The sequence below is a fragment of the Temnothorax longispinosus genome, chromosome 7 (assembly GCF_030848805.1).
Source record: "Temnothorax longispinosus isolate EJ_2023e chromosome 7, Tlon_JGU_v1, whole genome shotgun sequence".
Classification (NCBI taxonomy): Eukaryota; Metazoa; Arthropoda; class Insecta; order Hymenoptera; family Formicidae; genus Temnothorax; species Temnothorax longispinosus.
In genome coordinates, this window is record NC_092364.1 from 20,276,089 (window position 1) to 20,296,599 (window position 20,511).

At 43.9% G+C, this 20,511-nt stretch overlaps 4 protein-coding genes across 10 annotated transcripts in view; 2 read left to right on the top strand and 2 right to left on the bottom strand.

Moving 5' to 3' along the window:
- Nucleotides 1-364: 364 nt before the first annotated feature.
- On the top strand, nucleotides 365-4,910 carry LOC139816642 (uronyl 2-sulfotransferase). Its single transcript, XM_071784289.1, has 7 exons — nucleotides 365-630; nucleotides 1,618-2,840; nucleotides 3,416-3,616; nucleotides 3,758-3,918; nucleotides 4,231-4,305; nucleotides 4,492-4,652; nucleotides 4,753-4,910. Exons 2-7 carry the CDS (start codon nucleotides 2,661-2,663, stop codon nucleotides 4,899-4,901), a joined length of 927 nt encoding a protein of 308 aa, XP_071640390.1. The 5' UTR covers nucleotides 365-630; nucleotides 1,618-2,660; the 3' UTR covers nucleotides 4,902-4,910.
- A 322-nt stretch (nucleotides 4,911-5,232) lies between these two features.
- LOC139816641 (obg-like ATPase 1) lies at nucleotides 5,233-19,761 on the bottom strand. Of its 5 annotated transcripts, none has more exons than XM_071784284.1 (11): nucleotides 19,624-19,761; nucleotides 16,955-17,136; nucleotides 12,319-12,379; nucleotides 10,985-11,112; nucleotides 9,419-9,594; nucleotides 8,202-8,279; nucleotides 8,015-8,112; nucleotides 7,787-7,927; nucleotides 6,359-6,455; nucleotides 5,958-6,080; nucleotides 5,233-5,886 (listed from the first exon to the last, which is right to left on the bottom strand). In XM_071784284.1, exons 2-11 carry the CDS (start codon nucleotides 17,133-17,135, stop codon nucleotides 5,776-5,778), a joined length of 1,194 nt encoding a protein of 397 aa, XP_071640385.1. In that variant the 5' UTR covers nucleotide 17,136; nucleotides 19,624-19,761; the 3' UTR covers nucleotides 5,233-5,775. The 5 variants fall into 5 exon arrangements, with proteins under 5 accessions (XP_071640385.1, XP_071640388.1, XP_071640386.1 ...); XM_071784287.1 differs by lacking the exon at nucleotides 19,624-19,761 and adding an exon at nucleotides 19,507-19,527; XM_071784285.1 differs by lacking the exon at nucleotides 19,624-19,761 and adding an exon at nucleotides 19,381-19,508.
- On the bottom strand, nucleotides 12,387-16,955 carry LOC139816634 (adenylate kinase 9-like). Its single transcript, XM_071784261.1, has one exon. It carries the CDS (start codon nucleotides 16,541-16,543, stop codon nucleotides 12,518-12,520), a length of 4,026 nt encoding a protein of 1,341 aa, XP_071640362.1. The 5' UTR covers nucleotides 16,544-16,955; the 3' UTR covers nucleotides 12,387-12,517.
- The window catches only part of LOC139816639 (uncharacterized), a 174,068-nt gene continuing 173,279 nt past the window's right edge, over nucleotides 19,723-20,511 (top strand). For 2 of the 3 annotated variants that reach the window (XM_071784272.1, XM_071784273.1), the window contains exon 1: nucleotides 19,723-20,468. The gene's annotated coding sequence lies outside the window, so the exon portion shown is untranslated. The remainder of the gene's footprint in view (nucleotides 20,469-20,511) is intronic. The other variant, XM_071784274.1, reaches the window with a different exon arrangement.

The following is a 20,511-nucleotide window of genomic DNA, read 5'->3' on the forward strand; positions in this document are numbered from 1 at the left end:
AATAACACACAGCATCACAGCACGGAGGACGGCGCGCGCGCGGAGCACAAACACTTCACACCTGGGTCCGAAATTCATCGAGAAAATGACTGCGTAACTTCCACAGGTAACGGTACTCCAAGCGTCGACGGAAACAAGTGGCAAGGCAGCTCACCGACGAAAATAATCGACCTCGCGGCGACTTTGAACGTACGCTGCTTTCGAATTCAACGATCGCGCCTAGTATGACGCTACGGCGCCGCGGCTCGAAGCGGCCGAACGTGATTGGCCGGATCTGGGGGCTCGTCTCGCGAGCCAATCGCGTTCGACGTGGTTCGACGATCTCCCGACCCACCCGACTGTGCGGTGCGGTGCGGGGGCGGCGGCGCGGCCGGCAAGTAACGTAAACAAAACACGTTGAATGGTTGAACGGTGCGAAACGTTGTCGCGCTCGTGTAATTTCTTTCTCGTAAACGAAAAGAAATCCGGTTACGGGGTGTCGCAAAGTGAAAGTACGCCGAATATTCTGTTCCTTCTTGTGTCGAGTGAAACGAGTGGGAATGCCATCGCTGGGCGAAATGTATGCTGAACGCCGTGCGTATCACCCTCCCGGGTGTGATTTGGCGGATCTTCTGCAGTGCTCCGTAATCGGTGAGTAAATTTTACACGAGAAATAAATGTTTCGAAGCGCGATACATCCGAATCTTAATGGAATCGTTGTCTCGCGTGTCGCAGGGGGACGATAACCTCGAAATTCGCGTCTCTCGCCTCCGTCTCGATTTCTACTCCGAATAAGTGACTCGCGTGGGAAAAGGCTTCAATAAATAGCTTGAATTTCTCGTTAAGCGTGGGAATGAATAATTAATTGAGTGATTGAAGAGAACGATCGCGAACGAGGGAGCGAGCTTGCTTCGAAATGCATGTGAACGTCGAGAGTGCGAACAAGCTCAAAGTGTGTGAATACAATTTCGTTTTTCGTTAAAGAACGGGCACATAATTCGCTCGTTCACGTAATTCGTTGTAAATATTTCAAATTTATTTGTACGAGTGCGTCTTTATTCCTCATAACCTCTACCGTTGCATAGAGTTGTATTTGTATTAAACGTATGTACGTACAGTGTATAGTTTGCTATGAAATATAATGTAACTTCGTTAAATAACTTTAAGAAAATTAACGTTAAATTGTGTCGTTCGTAAAAACTTGTTCGCGATCCTTCTCGCAGCGTGATAATCGCGCATACAATAAAAGCCGATGAACCGTCGCCGCCAAGATACTTGAAAATTATAAAGCATTCTCTGTTGCTTGTTCTCCAATTATTATTCGTTTTGCTTAAAAAATTAATTTTCCATAAACGATCCTATTGCTTCGCATTTCATGAAAAACGTAATAATAAAATGTTTCGCAAAATGTTATGCAAAATTCCGCGTGATCGTCACATTAAATTAATTATATGCGTAAGCACGTATATAAAATACATTGAAAAGAACATGAGAGAAAGAGAAGACCTCGAAGTAAATCGTTTTCTTTTTTTAGACGTGGACTCCTGTAAAAATTATTTCACAAAGCGCTAAATATTTTAGAACAGCTCAGGTGTCCCATAACGAGCATAACATTTTTTCTTTAATTTTTGGTTTCAGGTAGAAAATCATTTTGCTGTGAAACAGAATTATCAAAGATTGTGAACGTAACGTGTTATCCACCGAGGAAATATTCGTGGGGATATGGATATGTAGTACAATGTGCACGTCTTAAGCCTTGAATACAAAGGAACAGGGAATAAGACAAACAGAAATATCAATTCTTCCAATAAGTGATAAAATATTAAAATAGTCTTGCACTACTGCGAAATATATCGTTTGATAAAATATAATAAATATTACATAATATAATAAAATAATTAATATAATAAGATTAATATAATAATTAATATAATACAATAAGATAATATAATAAAATATTAGATAATATAATATAAAAAAAGAGGAGTCGACCAGTTTCAAGAAGTGTCTTTCTATATTATGCAATAAAAAAAAACAAGTTTCTCTGACTGGCTCTTAAGAAAATTTTATATACTTCATTTGTATATTCATATTTTTAATAAAATTACATTATATTTCATAGCAAACCATACACCGTACGTTTAATACAAATACAACTCTATGCAAAACACATTTTGCTGCTCCATTTTTGTATGTCACATATTTTCGCGTAGCAAAATAGTTATTTACGATGCAGCGCTTCGTCCGTGTAAAGCAATCGATTCGATTCATTTCTTGCCGTTTAACATGAAGGAAAGGAAGATTAAATTAGAGACAAGGAATGATATAGCTCGAAATTTTGCAATTCTGCCGATTGAATTAGTCACCGGTTAAGTTGATCCGGGTTCAATTGAAGTCGCCCTTAAGGATTAGTCATATAGTATAGACAGCCATATGAACGCGAACGTGTTCGCCCGTTGCAATATGCATATTGGAAAGTGAAATGTTGCGTTTCACCCAATCAACCGATCGGTGGGGGTCGTAGGCTGCGGCGAAGATGTAGGGATCACGCAGTTTACGGTGTTTGACCCACTAACATTCTCCTCAGTTACTCGGCGCGGCGGCCCCGATAATCCGCGCGTGCTGAGTATCTGTGAAATTACATCGGAGACATTCGACGGTAAAAAATAAAAAAAATAATAATGCGTCGACATCACGGTCTCCTGTTATCACTCTCGACGTGCCTGGCGATGGTTCTCATCGTTCTGAACACCCGGTCGTTCACGGAATCACTCGGGTCCGCGATCATCGCCGAGAAACGTAGCGCGTTGAAGGAGCAAGAAGTATCGCGTGCCGATGATCGATGGACCACCCGCAGCCAGGTGAAAACTGTACCTAAATATATGTCTGTAATAAATAAGACTAAATAAGGCTCAACGTCGATTGTATATTAATGTGGCATGAACTAGAAAATTTGACGAATCCCGTCATTGACGTCATTTCAGAATGCCCCCGCTCGAATCTTAGGTCGTGTACGTTTAAATGTATTCTACGAGCTTGTATCAATTTCGAGACACGTGCCGCGGAATATATCTAGATTTAATTATTTAATTAGTGAGCGCGGCGGAGATGCAGCCTCCAAGTAATGCACCGGAGATCACTTGTGCTTGCGCAACGGAGAGTGCATTCTTCGAGCATGAGTATGGAGCGCGAGCGCGTCGTTCGTGTTCCGTGTTATTACAGAATCATAATCACGCCGGTCGCCGAACGTGATCGGCAATTTATGTACAATTAATTCCGCGCGATTAAATTATAATTGGCCAAAACTAATGGTCGAAACGTCACGACGATTATAGCCAGTTAGGTCGAATAAAAAAACAATTATTGTTAATTTCGCGTAATTAAATTCCGTCTTCGGCTTTTCGCGATTGTTTACGATTGTTTAACTGTCAAACAGGCGCGCCGGTACGTCACACCGTCCCTCGCTGAATTGGGCGACTTGCCGTACAAGCACAAGCACGTTCTCATGCTGACACGCATACCTGGTGCGGGCGCCGAGCTGATGGTCCTGATCCTGCAGCGGTTGCAAGGGTACAACGCTTTCAAGCACATACGTCTACCACCAGGCGATCATGGACTCTTGTCAACTTCGCAGCAGGTAAGAAAGAATTTTTCCTGAGTTCTATCCGAGACTCGAACGTTGACTGACCTTACGAATAATTTAAATAAATATTTTTTTATTTACGATATTTCACGAAAGTTTTTCGTCGCAAACCATAAGATATTTTTAATTCGACAGGAGTTGCTGGTGGAAGAAATTACGGGTATCATCAGACAAGAAGCTATTCCCTTAACTTTCGACGGGGACGTAAGATTCCTGAATTTTTCGGAATTTGGACGGCAAGGGCCTACCTTTATATCTTTAGTAAGAGATCCTTTGGACCCACGAATCTGGCAAAGGTATATGCACATATATTCAAGTTTCCCCCACTATCCGAAAGTAGAGAGTTCCTACGTAAGGCGAAATGGCGTAAAAAACGAAGAAGCAATTACTATTAATTAATTTATATGGAAAAATTTTTTTTGTAAAAGCGCAAATCTCTTTGGATTTCTTTTGGCTAATAGATATTAATGTACCTACCAATGTATCTTTCCAAAAGCGGGGGTATCCATATATATCTTTTTTATATTTATAAAAATCGAGGGAAGGGAGAGAATGAAAGGTAACAAAGTTTTACAATGAAGTAACAGTATTGTTTTGACATGATTTAGGAATAAAAAAGGAGAGGAAGAGATGCTTTATCATGGGGTTATACCTTATTTTTGTGGGCAGGATCCGCGTTGTATGTAAGTATTAACATCTTTGTCAGTTCAAATAAATCTGATTGCGTATAATCTCACGTAACATTTTATTGAGTAGCGAGGCATCTGTTAATTTGTCTGAACGCGCTGGAGCGAGGATAAACATTTTTGCGAAAAAGAAGTAGTAGAGTGGCTGCTATTGATTTTTACTGTACATGTGTTTTCCTCTAGGGAACAAAATAATACGTGGGCGACGGAACGAGCTAAAGCAAATGTTATTCGATGGTATCCTGTTGTTGGCATATTGGATTACATGGAGGAATCGCTAAACGCGCTTGCAGCCGAATTTCCCTATTTTTTCAAGGGCGCTATACGTGTCTATGATCATTTTCGTAAGTACTCGTATAAATATTTGCCACATATCTATGTAATGTAATCTTATCGATTGAGCATTCCGTCTGTCATTCTTTCACGCCCATTTTTTACATACAGGACCAAAGGAGAAGCACCCGTCCATCTTTTCGGCAACTTTAAAGCTACGAGTTAAAGACGTGGCCTTGAGAAAAGTGCTCGCACAGGAGGTAGATTTTTATCAATGGCTGAAATCTCGACTTCTCGATAAAGATTTCAGCAACGGCTGAAAATATAGTCCGATAAAAATCGATAAAATCTTTAATAATAATCGCGACATTTCACGAATCTTCCTAAAAGGACTAAAATAGAAAAATAAATTTTTAAAGTCGTTTCTCCCATAATTTCGTAGTTGTTATACCAAAGAAGCAAATGTGAACTTCTCGTGCCATCTAGAGTTTGATTCTGTAACCATTTACATCATCCTACGTAGAGGATAACTCTTCGTCAAGTACTACGGTACGTAAATTGTATGCGATTTTAACGAATTGTAGCGTATCTTGGAATAATCATGATAACTTGATGTGCATGCAGTAGAACGCATTCGCACATTATGAATAATTTAAATGTCAATGTAGTTTAATATTTGTAGAATAAATACAGAAGAGTACAAAGAAATGCTTCACGTACACGTCATCTCCTTCTCATTTTCCTTTTTTTCCTGTCGGCACATTTTCACAACCAAAGACAAAAAATATAGAATGCAATCTACATAATCAGCTAATTATGTACACAGAAATAAACATGAAAATGCTATCTCCTTTTTTTATGTAGACAACGTTGTTCTTTACAAAAGAAATAATATGTGGACATCGAGTGCGTTGTTCTCTATGCATAATTTTGAGCGAGAATATTGAATTACATCAATAAAACGTCTTGCAAACGTAGCACGATTAATTTTTCTAGATTCTGCAGAATAAAAATATAAAAATAATTACCATTGTCGTTATCATTAGCACGTATACATGCCTATCATGAATGAGAGAGTCAAGGAGGATCGGGGAGCGAATTAGATTGATCGACGCGCGGGTAATGCATGCAACAGGACAACAGGATCATGTTGATGTACAGATGGACGAGCAACAACATGAGAAATGCGTGCCATCACTTCTTCTTCGCGTCTTTCAACCCGGCGCCTGCGTTGAACTTGAAGAAAATAATGTCGCCATCCTCAACTACATAATTACGTCCTTGCTGTCTGTACTTTCCGGCGGCCTGGAAACAAAATAAAAGGTAATGTAATGAGTAAAAAACGTACTGTCTAATACGGAAATTGTTTCAAGTACCTTTACTGCTCCTTCCGAGCCCTCGTTCTTAAAATCTTCAAATTTCATCACTTCCGCCATAATAAATCCCTTTTCGAAATCCGTGTGTATCTTGCCAGCAGCCTGAGGCGCTTTCATTCCTTTCTGCGTGAACAAATAGAACATATTTTTATATTACAACATTAACGCTCATTAATAAAGTATATTCATAAAATTAAAATTTATGTTATGCTATGATGAAAAGATAAGGGAGGAGAAGAGATTCATAAAAAATATATAGATAATACATATTTTTCTTATTAATATTAATGTTATTTTAAATATATAATTTTAACTTTTTTCATAAACTATATTGATGTCATTTAATAAATCAATATGCGATTTTTATTTAATTTAAATGCACTATGAATCTCTAAGCCTACCTGAATTGTCCACGCTTTGACTTCATCGTGACCAGACGTGAAGAAATATTGCAGCTGTAGCGCCTTGTATCCTTGTACGATGATTTTGTCAAGTGCACTAAACAGAGGGGAAAAAAAGTGAATAAATGCGTTTCTTTACTGAAACCAGGATACGTGTTCTACTATCTACGGTTGCGTCGAACAACGAGATATATGTTTCTCACTTTCCGCGAATCACGAAAAAATAAGGCGCGTCCGCGGTCAAAGCGGGAAGTGTTCGAGTTATGGAATAAGATTGTCTCGGGCCAAATATCGTCTAATGACGGGTTAGCGCAACTGGAGCCGTCCAACGCGCGGTGGGCCCTCGGACGAAAGTCCGAGAGTTCAGAGAATACACATAAAGCCGAACGACTTAATACCGCAATTTTATCATTCCGACTCTGGCCGGGGACCTATTCCCCGGCGCCTCAGTTATCTGCGGTCTCGAAATAAAATCACGGTATCTTCCGTCCCTTCGTTTGGATTCCCCGATCATTAGGCAAACTTTTGGGGGTATCGCGGACTCTTCCTCACTGCCGCGAAAGTCCGGGAAATGTTATATAACGAATATCGCAGAGAGAAAATACCAAACGTGTATTCTTTGCTCGCCTTAATTTTTTTTCTAAGTATTTCCCAACGTCCGCATCTCTTTCCCGCTTATTAAAGTACTTTCTAGTGTATCGTGTCGGATTTAATTCAACGTTGTTCAATACCCTAATTGAGTCTCGGCTGATAATTGCAACTGTGCCGTACGGCTCGATTAAAATTCACTCTGACAAGTAAAAAAAAAAAAGAGAGATCGTGATGCAAGTCTGTACGCGTATACCACGTGCAACGCACGCACCGCCCTGGGGTACAAATGACCCGCTAACCAATCGAATTGCCGAACCACCACCGATTACTTCTCGCTCCACCCACCTCCTCGATTATACCAGCGTGCCCGCGAGGGCGGGAGGGGTTTTTATGCAATTTTGCAAGAATTTGAATAGCCGTTCGTAAAAATATAATATGCGCCGCGGCCGAGCCGGCCACGGTTTTTATTAGCCGTCCCACGTGGTGAGAGTTGGGACAGGGGTCTAGACGCCGACCGTGCCCACCATTATTATTACCGTTAGAGAATAACTCGGTGCATAGCTAAATGTGGGAACTCCCCAAAACTCGGCCGAGGGAGATGCGGGTTTTTACGAACGTTCCGATCTTCTTTTCCCTGCAATCTTGCGCGGCGCTTCGTCGTCGGCCGGCAACGAGCGACGCATATATGCGAGAGAGCCACACTACCGAATTTCTCTAAGTTTTAAGGCGGCGGTAAACGACGTGGGACCGTACCCCCTTATTTGCGAGCGCGACACAGCAACATTTAGAGGGTAAAAGTTAATAATAATCGTTATAACGGACCGAGAAGATACCGACCTGGTGACTTTGTGTTCCTCGAAGTATTTTGCGCGCTCCGCCTCGTCCATATCGAGAATCTTGTTTTCGAAGACGCCGCTGAAAGGGATTAACACCGCGCCCGGGTCGTTCTTGTCGACCCATTCTTTTATCTTGATTAACCTGTTACAGAGAATCGCGAAAGATATGACAAACTCGTAGAGCGATTACGATAGGTATAGGAGGAGTATACTTGTTTAAATCGCGTACCATTTGTTCTTCTTGCGTATGTAATCCTTTTCCGACAGGTTTACCAGATAGATAATCGGTTTTGACGTAAGGAACAGATATTTGTTCAATACTTCGATCTAAAAGTTGAAAGCGCAATGCAAAATTAAAATAGAAGACTCTTTTAATAATTCGTGATAAAATACAAATGTGAAACGTTTAAACTTACATCATTGGCACTCCAATCGGCAAACCTGATGTGTTTTTTCTCGTCCGTCAGGACGCCCTTTACCTTCAGAAGCGTATCCTACGAAACAGGGATTGAAAATTTCCATTTAATCTCGAAATTCGTTTCTATTGCGTAACGGCCTTATTTCTCGACAATCAAACGTAACGACTTCGACATTCGTCGATCTCGCCAGACATTCGGATGCACGAACGCGGGCCGTCGAGTAGGATAATTTCGCGATCGAATCGTGATTAGAGGATCGTACAGAACTAGTCGGGCGCGCGGTCCCATTAGCTCCGCCGAGGGAGAGAAAGAGAAAGGACGAAAAGGTAGCTTCGAATTCTCGAAAACTTTTGCCAAATTGCAAAGTCGAGAACGAGGGGGAGATCGGTAATTGCCGTGGGTCAATCCGCGGAAGGAAGGTAATCCGACGATCGACTCGTTCCAGGAAGCCTCGTTTCGCCCGCGCGCGTTCTCTTAATTTCCTCGGTAATTTCGTAGTTGGCCTTACAAAGGGGGCTGTACTCGGCAACTGTACTCGGTAGACGTTCATGCGCCGCGTATGAACATCAAGCGAGGGGGGAAAAAACGCCAGAAATTCCTCAGAGTCTCGTGACAAAGAGCAACTCGGTGAGAAATCGATTCGGCATAATAATCCGAATGATGGTCTTTTAAAGAAATTTTATGTATTAAAAATATAAAATACGCGCTTGCAACACATCACTGCAACGATCTCGTGACTTCGTGTACAAATAAATTTCAATATGTAGTCAATGGAGCCGAAGGAAGGGTGAACGGTCGAGCGCATGAAACGCGAATCGCGTGATTTACGTTCTATATGCGATATCGCGTTTGCAGGAAGTAACAATACGTAGGCACTCGTTGTAATCGATGGAATTAGGGCGTTATCACTCATTGGGAATACCAATTTTCTTCGTTTTCCTATGAAATTATCACGATAGCTCAGGACGTGTCACTGTGTACGTAGGAAAAGTCAGTAGTTACGTTGCGCTGGTTATAGCATACGGAGTAAACGATAAGCTTCCTAAATGACATGCCGATAAAACTCGATAATGGCAAATGAAAACATTCTTAGCCGAGTAGAATTTTTGCAGAACTGGTCGCTCTTTCAATTACCGAAAATATATTTTCACGTAGACAATGCGTTTCCCCATTGAAAGACCTATTCTACTGAAATGTAATGATCAGGCACTCACGTATTCAGGTTTTAGCTTCTTGTCATTACCACGTATCACGAGCTTCTCGAGCTTCTCGAGGTGTACGTTTAAAAATTCCACGTCCTTCAGTCGTAACTCCTCGCTGATGATATCGAGGTCCCTTACGGGGTTGACATCACCCTCAATGTGGGTGACATCGTCGTCCTCAAAGGCACCTAATAAAGCACAAGTAAACAGATTACGCGCGCCGAGCGAGGAAGCGTAATCTCGAAACTGGGGCTGTGCGATGATCGTAAGTAAGTAACGCTCGCCTCAATGCGAGGCTCGCATGTCGACTGTTTAAGCGAGCCGCCGCCACCGCCACGCGAAGATTGCCGGGTTGGTTTAATTGAAAAAATTACCACCTGTCAGCCTGCCAGGGCGTATTAACCGGCAGAACTACCTCGAAATGTTATTTTCAGTGCGAATATAATATATATTTAACGATCGTTCTCTCAGACAAATCAGCAGCCGTTTAGCGAATTACTGCGTGTTACATTATCGCGATGTAAAATACATGGATTACGCCGCTTGTGGCCCTTACCCTGGATATGAAAATACACCGCGTGCCGCTGATTTTATTGACAATTATACGTGTTTCTGCGCGAACGCTGCAAGACAAATTCACTTTTTCATTCGGCAACGTTCGCGCTCTACACGAAGAAAATATTGTAAGACTACAATAAAAATTTTTGTCATGTACTGGAACTTACCTTCATTATAACGAAAATTACAGATATTTTTATTCAAGGATATACCTATTTGTTTTATATTTTACAAAAGGATTATTGTGATTATTCAAATATCGTAATGTACAATTTAAATTATAATTTATAATTTATATCACAATATTTTCTTCGTGTACTTTGATCGTGATAACATTAATAATTAAGTATGTGTTACTCACACAAATGTTTGCTAATCAATTAAATTTCTCAGTTTAAAATTGAGTTTCTCAAGAAACAAGAAATGTTAGTATAGTTGATCAAAGCTTGCATTAAACATGCGCCAGCAATTAAGCACGCTTTCCAAAAAAATTAAGATCCTTTAAATTTATGTATCTACTAAATATATTGAATTTATATTTTATCGCGTCATGATGTTTTTTGCTTTTATTTTTCATTTCACACGTGTGAGGTACACGCGAATATATCTATTTGTAATAAGATAGACGCAGGTCGATCGATCTGGATTATCGCGAGGGACAATAATGTAATGCGTTTCCAGGAAGATAGTTAGCGACAGCTATAAACACGTAACGCCAGCGAGGTACACGTGTCGTAAAAATAAGTTCGCATCCGCGATTACACGTTCATCGAGCGTGGAGTAGGTAAATATCGTTCGAGACCAATCTCTCGATCTCATCGACAAAGATTTCCCTCTTTTCCCGTAATCATTCTTGTCGCGATTCCGTGAAAATACGGCTTTTCCCTGCGATTTATTTATTTACGCGAGGACGCGCCGCGCACGTCAGCGCGGAACATTACGACGATATTAATAACGGAAACGAGTCGAGTAAATATTGAACGGGGATAGTGACGAACGGCGACGTGGTATCGTACTTACGACAAAGATGAAATATGCCGTCGCACGCTCCGACGTGCGAGAGAAAACTGTTTCCTAAGCCTTGTCCCTCGGAGGCGCCTTTCACCAGTCCAGCGATGTCCATTACGTGCAGGAAGGCAGGAACTTTACTGGAAATCCGAATTTCTAATTATAAAATTATCAGATAAGAATAAATGTCGGACAACATACGTAGTTTTAGCCATAGTCTAAACTTGTCAAAGTCTAAACCGAGACATGTGTAATTTGTTATTACACGGGATAGTATTCCGAGGACGCGAACCGCGCTTTTCGCTCGCTGATTTCATCGCAACGGAGGTCACTGATGATCGCGAATTAAAGGTCGAAGGCATGTGCCGCGTGATGCACGCGCGCAGAATGGAAATCGGGGGGGGGAGACGACAGTGACAACGAGGTGTATTTAAATGCTAATGCCAACGGGCTCATTAAACAATTAGCCTTTGAAGGGAGGCGTCGGTGAAAGTGGACGAACTGACGATTGGAGTGACGGAGGGAGAGGGATGGTGTATTAGCCGGCTTTCATCACGGATCGTCGAATCATCCGACACGTGCCGACAGTCGGGGAAGGGGTCCGTCGGTCCGACACATAGACGACGAGAGAACGCAAACGATAATAGGGCGGGCGAGAGGGCACCGATGAATCGGCCGCTCTTTGATCCGACGCTGTTTCGCATTTTCAATGCTTCGATTCCCGTCGAATCTGGCGCAAGACAAGCGCAATTTACATTCAGGCATCCGCGTATGAAGTCGACCGAGGAGAGAGCGGAGTTTTATTTAACTGTCCGACTCTCTCTCGCCGAGTAAGTAAGTAACGAGAATCGCGCTCCCTTGCGCAATGGCAACGTTCGAGCACGCTCACGATAATCGAAAATAACTGGCTTTGCCGGTATTTCCCCGATCGATACTATATTATTTTCAAGATGCCGTCATCTGCCCCGCGTCGCCGTGTTATTTGCCGATTGTTTTATTCGAAAATCTACCGCCCGCGCGCTGCTCGCATTAAGAATGCTGCATCACGTGCCGAGGTGAATAAAGAAACGTGTAGCGCCGACGAACCGGGACTTTGCCATTTCGTAGACGAATTTAGACCAATCTGAATTGCAGATCGCTCCTCGCTCCCTTCCCCCTCCCCCGCTCGTCTTGCTGCGAGAATAAAAGCGAAGAAGTATGGAAATGTCCCCGGTTATTCCGACTCGTTTCCCTTCACGAGGGTGCATCTTTACGCCGCGTACTATATGCTTCCATTCTGTGTTATACACATTTACCCTACGCTACGTTCAATGTACTTTTTGGGAACATTCGTCGCTGTTTCTTACCTAGCTGGTTTAAAGTATTCGCAGAGGTAGTCGAATCTCGTGTCGGGCACCGGAACGCGACGTGCTGGAAAAGAAAAATGGGAATAGCTTGAATTCTCGACAACGTAAAAGCGATTAATAATGTTTCGCAGAACACACAGATATTTATGACTTAGATAAACATGTCCACGCGATGACGTACATACGTGCAACATAATATTTAATCGGAACATTTTGGCACGGATACACAGGGATTGAACTTCTTCTTCATAGTGTCAGTAACGATCTCTATAATTCTGTCTCGTCCCGCGATTCGTTTGCTCGCAGCCTCGTATATGTCCATCTCGATCAAGTTTTCGGTCACGTTGCGCGTCTTCAAGTGAACGCCGATGCAAATCGCCGCGCTGACGGCCGCCGACAGGCCGAATATCTTCGGACGACGAGCGGCGATTAGATTCACAGCTTCGACCAGCGTTTTCGCCACCGTTTGCTCCAGAAAACCCAGGTCCGGCAGACGTCGCACTTCGATCGGCGGGAGCTCGCGAGGAAACGCGATATCCGTATTGGAGTATTTATCGTGCTGCGCGAGAAACTTCTCGCGACATTCCTCGCTGCAAAAGAGATATACCTTATCCTTGAGGATAACACCCAGCTCGACTCTGCCCGGCGTCAGCCTGCGATCCGGCAGGCCGTCGACGTAAGTCACTAGACACAACCCGCCGACCTGGAGACGTCGCGCCCAACAAGCGTGCTCCGGGTCAACTATCTCCCGCAAAATCCGAGGTAGCTCGTCGAGAAGAGACGCGGTAACGGGTGAAAGGTAACGCAGCGGATCCTTAACGAAGGCGTTCATATGTCGCGGACAGATCCAATAAAAATATTCCCTGAACTGGACCATTCCCTGACTGATCACCGACTGGCCGGAAGTCTTCAAGATGTTTTCGCGGGACAAACAAACCGGACAGTACGACTTGAATCGATTCTGCCGTGATCGAAACTCGTAGGGTGATACGCACATGTGCTTTAAACTGTGAACCTTGTCCGAGTTCGCCTCCCGAAAATAAAGCACGATGTCGGCAAATCGCGAGCGTACCGCGTGATCCGCGCGAGTCCACACGTGCCACTTACTTTTCGTTGCATCTAATTCAACCACGTTCTGCGAGAATCCTTTTAGCCAGTCCCGAAAGCTCGCCTGGCTCGTTTGCCAGTCCTCGTAACGTCGCGACAGAAAATCGGCGGATAAATTCAATGGACTTCTCGTGTCGTCGTTATCCCAGGAGAGGCATTCGAGACAGAACTCCAAATCCGCCTTGAGATCAAGCACGATCATCGGCTGTATTCCTAAGACAGCTAGCTGCTCGGCTTCCTCACGATTCGCAGGACAATCGTCCAGAATGTAACCCTGAGTCGCCGCGCGTGATCCTATGCAGAACATTTCGATGGCACGCGTTACAGATTCGCACGAAGCAGTCTGACCGGCTCGAAGCTGATCTTCGATTATTCGCGCCGACTCGGTCCAAGGATAGTATCTCAATACGTGGCGCAACGTCTTGCCGCGAGTAATTACCCTCATGCCATACGTTTTCGCGAAACGATTTGCTAATGTTGTTTTTCCGCATTTCGGCGGCCCGATGATAGAGATTCGAAGCGGAATAAGTGGCGGACGAAGGTCCCGCGCGAGATACTTCGAGGGGTCATTCAGAAACGCGGAGAGGGCTTCTTCGCCCGCAAGGAAATAAATATGCGGACGGCGTATGACTGGAAAAATCTGACCGCGCGCTTTCATCGGTAGAAACATTGAAATTGGTATCGCATTGGTGTATATTTGCACGGGACACCATCGACCGAAGGAACTGAAAAAATAGTAGCCGCAGTCGAGAAGCCGTTCGGCTGTGGCAAGATCGACGATGAGATTATCTTCTTTCTTCTCTTCAACATCTTTATCAGCCAAATTTGCTTCGTTTTCCATGGCTGCTGTTTCTTCCAGTATTTTGTCCTCTTTATTTTTTTCTTCGACGTTCGCGGCGGTAGTGACGACATCGAAAAGATGTCTAATATAATTTATTACATATTCCATTACATTTTCGATATTCGCGAGATTGCACTTTATCACATTTCCTTTAAATTCGGGAATTTGTCCCGCGAATCTTGCCCACTCCGATTCGAATTGCGTTAAATGCTCAAGATATTCCCATTCCGCTTCCTCATTCAATATTCTACGTTCTTCACGATCCGCCTCCGTATCGTCTATAGAATCGTCAAGATAAGAGAAAGTGCGAAACTTATTCAGCAGATAGGCGTACGGCTCTTCTTCGAATAAAACGACAACTTCTTCGAAAACGATGTTAGCCTCAACAATTTTTCGCCAGACTTCGACGTCCACGCACATGCCGTCGACAATGTATCCACCATCTCTTCGAAGCTCATCTTCTAACTTCTCGTCAGGTATTCGCTTGATGTTCCGTACAATAATATCAGCTTTTTCATCAACCGATACGTCGATAGGCTTCAGCGAAACTCGTACACTCGAATCGTTCTCGAACTCTTGAAACGGATACTTTTCACGTTGTTTAACTAACTCTTTTATAATTTTATCAACATTTATCACCGTTCCGCCGAGAATCTCCGCCAACCTCGTGCTAAGTTCCGATTTACCAGCGTATTTTGGCCCGAACACTGCAACCTTGCAGGCCGGTCGCGGATTCGGCGGCAATAAGAATGTTCTCGGATTTTCGATGAACAAGTTTTTGGCTTCTCGAGAAGAAAGAAAAAAGATCTTATCCAGGAATCGCACCGCGTGCTTCGGGAGTCCCTTAACGGCTCGTCCTTGAGCGAGCTCGACAGGACAGTAAAAGTTCCACGCGGAAAGTCTCCAGGGAAATTTGATAGACACAACTTCTCTCCGTCTCAGCGTCTCGAAAGTCTCTTCAGCAGATTTCTCCGCGAACTCATCGCTCAACGTCATCTCTGAAGACATTTCTGGAAAACGTGCATCATTCTGCTCGATCATCTCTTTCGGAAGGATCGACGGTAGTAATGGCAAAGTACGCAAACGCGTTTCGAGAATTTGAAGTATTCGTCGCACGGAACTGCGGCCGTCCACGCGGACTACATGCTGAGGATCATGTGCGAGAATCCATTTATCGATTACTGGCAACGCCAATCGTTCGTAAAGGTCACATTTCGCCACGATATCGTTCGTCACGTCGGATATTAATCTCACCGATCTTCGATCGTCATCCGCGATCAGTTCGTTCGCAGCTTGGGAGAAGTCGTACGAAGTGTCCGATTCGTCGCGTTCAGATTCGGACAGCACCGTGAATTCGTTTTCATAAAAAATATCGCCTGTCGAATAATTTACGCGCCGGCGCGCACACCTGCTCGCTACATCTCGCTTCGAACACACGAGATAAATAATTATTAGAGGTTTTCTCGGCCATACGGTAAATACTTCGTCAATCTGTCGAGCGATTTCTCGCACGTAATCAAATTGCGTTTTACAACCCGAATTATCGAACGTAATCGAATCTTCGTGCGCTTCGTGGGATTCAATCGTCGCGTTTTCGCAAAATTCTGGACAAGTACCATTTGCATTCGAAACGGGACTACAATATGAATAATCGAAGCTTACATTGTTTGGAATAAACGGTAAACATCCAATGACGTAGCCTCTGTGTTTGACATCCCTCGTCCTGACTCTGCTCCGTATCAAATTCGCAAGAATCTCCGGTCCTACAGATCTACCGAGCCGCAAGATTTTTTCCATGTAACGGCCCTTGTCAGTGCCAGCATCGATCTCTTGTTTAATGAGCGACGTGGGAGAAATTAAAACGCAGTTCCAAGCGTCGGCTACCGCTGACGCTACATTGGCATGATCTAATCCAGGTTTCCCAAAAATAACGAAACTCGGTGGATCGGTTCTAAGATAACGATTTACCGCCTCGTCTTTCGAATAAGGATCTTGATTCGTAAAGAGTTTCTCGCGAGACACAGCTTGCGGCGAAAGCTTTTCTTTTTCAAAAAACTTAGAAGCGGTGACGATCCTTTCCATCGGATGTATATCTTCGGCGAAAGCGTAATATAAATTAGCCTTTGGATGTACAATTGAGGAAGGTGCAACAATTTTTTGCACACAACGAGAATCTCCGATTAATTCTAGAAAGCTTCTTTTCGTGATAAACGATTCGTCGACGAAAACGTTCTCGGCATGACTCCGCTCCCGTTTTTCCAAGAGTTTGTCGCACATTTTCGGTTCGTAATTCTCAATAATTTATATCGACGACTTTAATTTCAGTTTAATATTTTGTCACGTGGCTGTATCACGTCGAGCGAGGTTAAACAAGCGACGTCGAAATTGTTTGTTTATAAATGCGCCGTTTAAATTATTATTTCAGGTAAATAAGATATAGAGTGCAATTTAAAATGGAGTTCGGTTGATTATTATTAAGACAAAAAAATAGCTATCAACGGATAACTTAATTATATTTTAATAATATAATAACGTATTTAAATAGGAAAGAGGGATCGAGGATATTCTTAATTATATTTTAATAATATAATAACGTATTTAAATAGGAAAGAGGGATCGAGGATATTCGAGACTTAAATTCTATTAATATCGTTCAAGATTCACACGAGTGTATATCGAGATACTTATTTTCATTAGGATCGATGGTGCAGAAGGGGAAATTCTCGGCCGCTGCTTGGCTCTTGGTGAGAACGTTGAAGAAGGTCGACTTCCCCACATTCGGTATTCCGACTATGCCCATCTTTAAATTAGTACCAACGCGACCGATAAGCGGCTTCCGCTCGGGTTCCTCGGGCTTCTTCGGAGCCATGCTAGACATACAAGAGACGTCGCATATTAATACGCCGCCGAATTACCCGAATTTTATCGCCGGTGTCCTTCGCAGAACGATGTGGAACGAGTGCCGCGCGTGAGGCGTGGTATATACGGAGCATAATCGGGGCTAACGGCCGACGACGAGACCAGCGACTTCGTCTGTCGCGTCGTGGACGCGGGACGCACGCGGTGCCCCGAGGGTGCGCGGCGCGTCGTCGATACTCGCATCCCCCGAAATACTTAAGCGCGGCTGCGATATTTTCGTGCATGCGTGCGTGCGTCGCCCGGGGGCGCAAGCGAGAGAATACGGAATCCGCTCCCCGGCATCGCTCTCTCGAAACGCTCGCGGTGACTAATTATATTAATGCGGACGGCACATCGCGAGCGATTGCTGTATTTACCGCGAGATTGAGCTCCCCGTCCCGCCGGCATACGGCCGAGCCGAGCCGAGCCGAGCCGCGCCGCGCCGCGCCGCGCTGTATCAAAAGACCGAGGGAGGGCTGCGCGGGAGGAGGAATACGAGGGCCCGGGCGAGGGGGGAACCCGGGATTACTGGGCACCAGAGCCGCGAATCACCGGCATCACGCCGAGAATCCGCAACCGCGCCCGAGGCCGCCAATCCGCCACCGTCTTCGCGGTTCCTGTTCCTCCTCTCTCTCCCCACGCTTCGCCATCTTCCTCTCTTTCCACCCCTTATAGCGGTCGGCCGCCCCTTTCTCCGCGCGCCGCACTCGCGCGTTTCAACGCGAAACCACGGGCGCCTCTCGTCGTTTTTCATCGCGGTCCCGGGGAAATTTGCAAATTACGATAATGGAGGAGCATCTCTCGAAGAAGCGTTCCGCCCGCGATGCTACTCGAGACTCTCGAGAGCCGAGAGAGAGAGAGAGAGAGCCCCCAGAGCTGCCTTGGCGCCGCGGCGTGACCGTCCCTCCCCTTTTACGACGTCGTCTCGCTTTTGCGGATCGCTAGACGCACGGTTAATGGGCGATCCCGGACTCCGGAGACGCGCCGCGCCGTGCCGCGCCGCCTCTGATCGAGATTGAACCCTCGTGGCCTCGAGGCTGCTGTTAATCGCGAAAAATCCGCAAAACGCTTCACCGAGGAAAGACTCCTCGACGAGTTCGCATTGATAACGATATGCGAAAAGTCATTATCGAGTATTTCAAGGCAAGAAGCTACTGACTGCGCTGCTGACTTCGAGAATTGATACACTATAAAAAATAAACGTTTGTCGTTTTTAAATTGAATCCTGCGAAATTCCATTCGCTAAATCATCCTGCTAATATTTTTGCGTAAGAGACTAAACATATGGCAAAACATGGCCAAAATTATTAAAATTGTACTTTCATATATCTATTATTCTATTACATATAACAAGATTGCTTTATATGTGCTCTGTGTAGAAATAAATAAATACAATTTATAATATTTATATAATTAAGGAATAAAAAAGAAAACTTGATTAAACATTTTTTAAATTTTTATAAAATAAACCCAAACGATTTATATGTTTAGGGAAATTATATGTTTAGCTTTTTTCGACCATAATAAAATTTTCTGTTTTAAAAGAAATAGGAAAATAAATTCTAGCAAACTTAACAATTGATTTTTAATTATATTTCTCGTAGTTGAACAGCTCCAATTTGAATTAACAAACTCATAGATTAAAAAAAATGTGATTGCTCGTAAGGATTAAGATTCAAAGAAAACTTAAGCGATTTAAATAGATAGCTTCTTTCAGCTGTGATAAAACCTTCTGTCTCAGAAGAAATAATAAAATAAATTCTAGCAAACTTAATTGATTAATTAATAATATTTCTCGTAGTTAGACAGTTCGAATTAGAATTAACAAACTCACAGATTCGAATAAATATGATGCCTCGTCAGAATCACTGTCAAGATTTGTATAATTCGCATAGTTGTAATATCCAAGCTCGGGTAATCGAACAATCCGATAAATTAATCACCCAAATATTAAAATCTTAATTAATCCATATATTTACGACCTTTGAAACTTCCAAACGCGTTTTAACTCCGACTGCTCCGATTCGAGTTGAAAGTTGAAACGCGCGCGCCTCGCAGCTGCGGAGCGGCGACCCGTTGAACGGTGCTGCCGCGCGACGGCCGGCAGTCGGAGCTTTTGTACCGCACAGCAAAACTTAACCTTACCTCGCTACCGGAACGATCGCACGTCGACGGGACACCGTCACGTTTCCGCGAACGAATCTCTACGGACTTACGAGCGCTACGTCCATATCCATCGCGGCGGAGTATCAAGGGGTACCATACTGCTCGGCGAGCTCGACGCATGTGGCTCGTTGCATCAGCGACGTTCGCGATCTCTCTCTCTTTCTCTTATATCTCACATGCGTATGCATTCCCATGTCGAATCCGGAGGCCCCGCGAAATCAAAAAAACAGCGCGCTCCGCACTCGTTCCACTCGGCCAGCGCGCACCGCGTAAAGATCCCTTCGAAAGAATACCTCGACACGTCTGCGTTTTATCCGCGGTACGATTATCTCACAACGTTCGCCGAATACACGAGACGAGCGGCACGTAGACGACGACGTCACGGATTCGACCGGCGACCTACGGGTTGCAGGGTTTCCACTTATCCGCTGGAATCCGTGCAGAGAGAGAATATACCATGCCTGCCGCGCGGTCGCTCCGTCGATGATGCAGTTTCAGTTGGAAGGGCGGAGGGAGGAGGAAGATGCCAATTCTCCCTGTGATTCTCTCCGTCCGCGCGCACATATCCCGCCGAGACTATTTTTCTCCATGGTAATTGCGAACGTCTTTATTAAGCGCAAGAAACGATATTCAATATAACTAATTATATCGTATTAATAAACTACAGTTAAATCCGAATACGCCAATCGCGAGACCGGCGAGACTTTGCGGTTAGAAAATATCAGAGAAAAATCGATAACGATCGAGTTTGAAAGAAGTATGTAATGAAGTTTGCCAGTTAAGTTATTCAACTGCGAATTGCAGCTTGCAAGTGGAGTCAGTTTACCGCGTCGCTCTTTACCTCGTCCGTGTCGATCCGTGTTTCTTTCCCTTTTCTGAGTTTCCCTGTGCTGAGTTATACGTCGATTGGTAGATTAATAATCATATGATATAGAAGTTCGTGTGACGCTGGCGCACATACGTTATAAGATGTACGCGATAGATATATCCGAGATACGTGATATCGAGTCGTAGCAATTTCCGTGTGCGTAGTGCGAGGTTACCCGCGTCCCGCGTCGCCATTTTCTCAAATTATTTCGTGTCTTTCGGAGGTGTCTTCTCTCCTGACGTAAAATCGTCATATTGATGAATTATATTGGTGAGCGAATTTTCATATCGATTTATCATATTTACCCTGTACG

Excerpts from the sequence above, each read along its gene's own strand:
- LOC139816642 (XM_071784289.1), top strand. The coding sequence starts at position 2,661 with ATGCGTCGACATCACGGTCTCCTGTTATCACTCTCGACGTGCCTGGCG. Across the intron at positions 2,841-3,415 it reads GATGGACCACCCGCAGCCAG|GCGCGCCGGTACGTCACACC; the intron begins GTGAAAACTGTA and ends ACTGTCAAACAG. Across the intron at positions 3,617-3,757 it reads TCTTGTCAACTTCGCAGCAG|GAGTTGCTGGTGGAAGAAAT; the intron begins GTAAGAAAGAAT and ends TTAATTCGACAG.
- LOC139816641 (XM_071784283.1), bottom strand. The coding sequence starts at position 17,144 with ATGTCTAGCATGGCTCCGAAGAAGCCCGAGGAACCCGAGCGGAAGCCG. Across the intron at positions 12,380-16,954 it reads CACCATCGATCCTAATGAAA|GTCGCGTTCCGGTGCCCGAC; the intron begins ATAAGTATCTCG and ends CTTTTCCAGCAC. Across the intron at positions 5,887-5,957 it reads GCTCGGAAGGAGCAGTAAAG|GCCGCCGGAAAGTACAGACA; the intron begins GTACTTGAAACA and ends TTTTGTTTCCAG.
- LOC139816634 (XM_071784261.1), bottom strand. The coding sequence starts at position 16,543 with ATGTGCGACAAACTCTTGGAAAAACGGGAGCGGAGTCATGCCGAGAAC.